This window comes from Octopus bimaculoides, chromosome 26 (assembly GCF_001194135.2).
Source record: "Octopus bimaculoides isolate UCB-OBI-ISO-001 chromosome 26, ASM119413v2, whole genome shotgun sequence".
Lineage (NCBI taxonomy): Eukaryota > Metazoa > Mollusca > Cephalopoda > Octopoda > Octopodidae > Octopus > Octopus bimaculoides.
The window spans coordinates 5,434,889-5,438,001 of NC_069006.1; the positions used below are offsets into that span (position 1 = coordinate 5,434,889).

Sequence of the window (3,113 nt, forward strand, 5' to 3'; positions counted from 1 at the left end):
ACTTTATTTTATTTTTATTTTTGTATGAATATCTGTATTATTTTTTCTTCTTAGTATTTTATATTCCTATTTTATTTTATATTATTATTTCATTTTTGTTATGTTTTTTTATTGTATTGTTTTTAACCACCAACTTAACACTACACACTGAATTGTGGCAAGGTATGGACGGATTCCGGAGTACCGAGAAAATTATGTATAAATATATCAAATTAAGAATTCTACAAGGTATGGTACAATGCAAAATACCAAACGGAACCTCACCTCTTATATCTCATCTTTCTTCCTCCTTTAACGCCTATGTGATATAATTCTTGGGAGAGAATACATACATTTGCGGCTGAAGATAGCTTTATATTGTCAATTATACACTGATGTAACAACTATAAAACTATAAAGCTTGAAACACATGTACCGCAGAATCCTTCATGTTTTTGTTTTTATTTTTGCATTTACAATTTATTTATATACATATATATATATATATATATAGGTGTGTGTGTGTCTTCATGTATGTATTCAAATAGCAAATCTTTCTTTGAAGAGGGGAAGCAGATTTACTGTAGTATTTTGATGCATCCAGTCGCATACCCATGTCATTTTGCTTATAGCACCTGTAAATTATGATTATTGCACAACCCTTGGCTTCCTGAAACAGCTGTCAAGTTAAGCCATTACATAATTTCTTTAGATTTTATTCTGTATTTATTGTGTTCCATGTAAATATATATACATACATATATATATATATGTGTGTGTGTGTGTGTGTGTGTATGTGTGTGTGTATGTCAAACCTAACTGCATTTATCTGTATGTATGTATATATGTCTGTATGTGTGTTTATGTTTGTGTCCCCTTGTCTTAACATTATCCCATCCACCCCACATAGATACATTGTTGTTGTTGTTGTTGTTGGCACTCCGTTGCTTACGACGTCGAGGGTTCCAGTTGATCCGATCAACGGAACAGCCTGCTCGTGAAATTAATGTGCAAGTGGCTGAGCACTCCACAGACACGTGTACCCTTAACGTAGTTCTCGGGGATATTCAGCGTGACACAATGTGACAAGGCTGGCCCTTTGAATTACAGACACAACAGAAACAGGAAGTAAGAGTGAGAGAAAGTTGTGGTGAAAGAGTACAGCAGGGTTCGCCAACATCCTCTGCCGGAGCCTCGTGGAGCTTTAGGCGTTTTCGCTCAATAAACACTCACAACACCTGGTCTGAGAATCGAAACCACAATCCTATGACCGCGAGTCCACTGCCCTAACCACTGGGCCATTGCGTCTCCACACATACACTGTTACACTGTGGAGAATTTACACACATGTGTGCACGCGCGCATGTGCATGTGATTGAGTCTATTATTCTCTTTTCGCTTCAGTAAATGTAAAAGAACTTCCCCAGCCCCAACAGATACGTTATCTGGTTTCAAGTAAACAAAATGTGACCCATTTAGTCCATTCACAAACTATTTGCTTTGTATACTTTACCCTTTGTCCACATATTTCTGTACAATCATCATCACCATCATCAACAACATTAATGTCAGCAACATCATCACGTTATTGTTTTGTCTGCTTTCCAGTGCGGTTCAGAGGAGAATTATACTGAGCCATTAAGATTTTAACACAATAAATATCAGACATCATAAACATCACATTGAATCAGGAATACAAAAACCAGCTCTGTGGTGAGACACAACCTTTGTGAAACTAGTCCAGTTAATAAGTCACGGACCATGTTTTAGTACAATCCAATGAATCCTGTTAGTAATTATGCTACGTCACTAATTAATTATTATACATTGTTTTAAACTCTTGTATTCATCTCCACAATATCATTTGTCAATGCTAACAAGATGGAATATTTTACTAATGTTTGAAGGAATGGTAGAGGAACAGCACTGCTAGAAGAGCCGGTAGACATTTAGGAATGGTAGAGTTGAAAGAATGGTGTGTGTGTTGGCACTCAGTCGCTTACGACGTCAATGGTTCCAGTTGATCCATTCAGCGGAACAGCCTGCTCGTGAAATTAACGTGCAAGTGGCTGAGCACTCCACAGACACATGTACCTTTAACGTAGTTCTTGGGGGATATTCAGCATGACACAGTGTGACAAGGCTGACCCTTTGAATTACAGGCACAACTGAAACAGGAAGTAGGAGTGAGAGAAAGTTGTGGTGGAAGAGTACAGCAGGGTTCACCACCATCCCCTGCCGGAGCCTCGTGGAGCTTTTAGGTGTTTTCGCTGAATAAACACTCACAACGCCCGGTCTGGGAATCGAAACCGCGATCCTATGACCGCGAGTCCGCTGCCCTAACGACTGGGCTATTGCGCCTCCATGAAAGAATGGTACAGGCACAGAAATGGTAGAAAAGTTGGAATGGTTGAATAGCAAGAATGGTCGAAGTGCAGGAATGGTAGGTGAGCAGAAATGGTAGAAAATTTGAATTGGTAGAGACCCAGGAATGGCAGAAACACAGGAGTGTTAGAGTCACAGGAATGGTAGAAGCATAGGAATGGTTGAGGAGCAAGCATAGCTGTGGTCATGTCCCAACCATGGGATTTCAGTTCCAAATCAAACCCAGGGCTTCTTTTTAACTCCAGTATTTCTTCTATCAATATCTTTTGCCAAACAAGTAAAAGACTTAAAAAATTTTTTTAAAAAGCAGATAAAAGGTAAATGAATTTAAACAAAATAAATTCTTACCCCACAACATCGCCATATTTATTCATCCATTCTGCATCAATCGCAAATTTTCCCTGAAAAAAAAAAAAAAAAATGTAATTTATATATGTGTGTGTGTGTATATATACTGTACGTGAGTGTATTTGTTGTATGTACAGAGTGAGCCAAAATTCACTCACCAAAACATATGACATTTTATTATAAAATTACATTATTATTATTACTATTATTATTATTATTATTATTATTATTATCATTATTATTATCATTATTATTATTATTAAGATGGCAAGCTGGCAGAATCGTTAGCATGCTGGACGAAATAATTAGCAGTATTTCATCTGTCTTCACGTTCAAATTTCGCTGAGGTCAGTAGCCATTCTTCTATCCCTAGTTTCCTCATTGACCACCAGATAAGGGAT

The 3,113-nt window shown here is 37.4% G+C and overlaps 1 protein-coding gene across 1 annotated transcript in view; it reads right to left on the reverse strand.

The window, feature by feature from the left end:
* LOC106880759 (cytochrome P450 3A8) overlaps nucleotides 1-3,113 on the reverse strand; it is a 55,316-nt gene that overhangs the window by 28,242 nt on the left and 23,961 nt on the right. Inside the window, exon 3 of the mRNA XM_014930857.2 lies at nucleotides 2,713-2,765. Within this exon, the coding sequence (XP_014786343.1) occupies nucleotides 2,713-2,765 (53 nt within the window). The remainder of the gene's footprint in view (nucleotides 1-2,712; nucleotides 2,766-3,113) is intronic.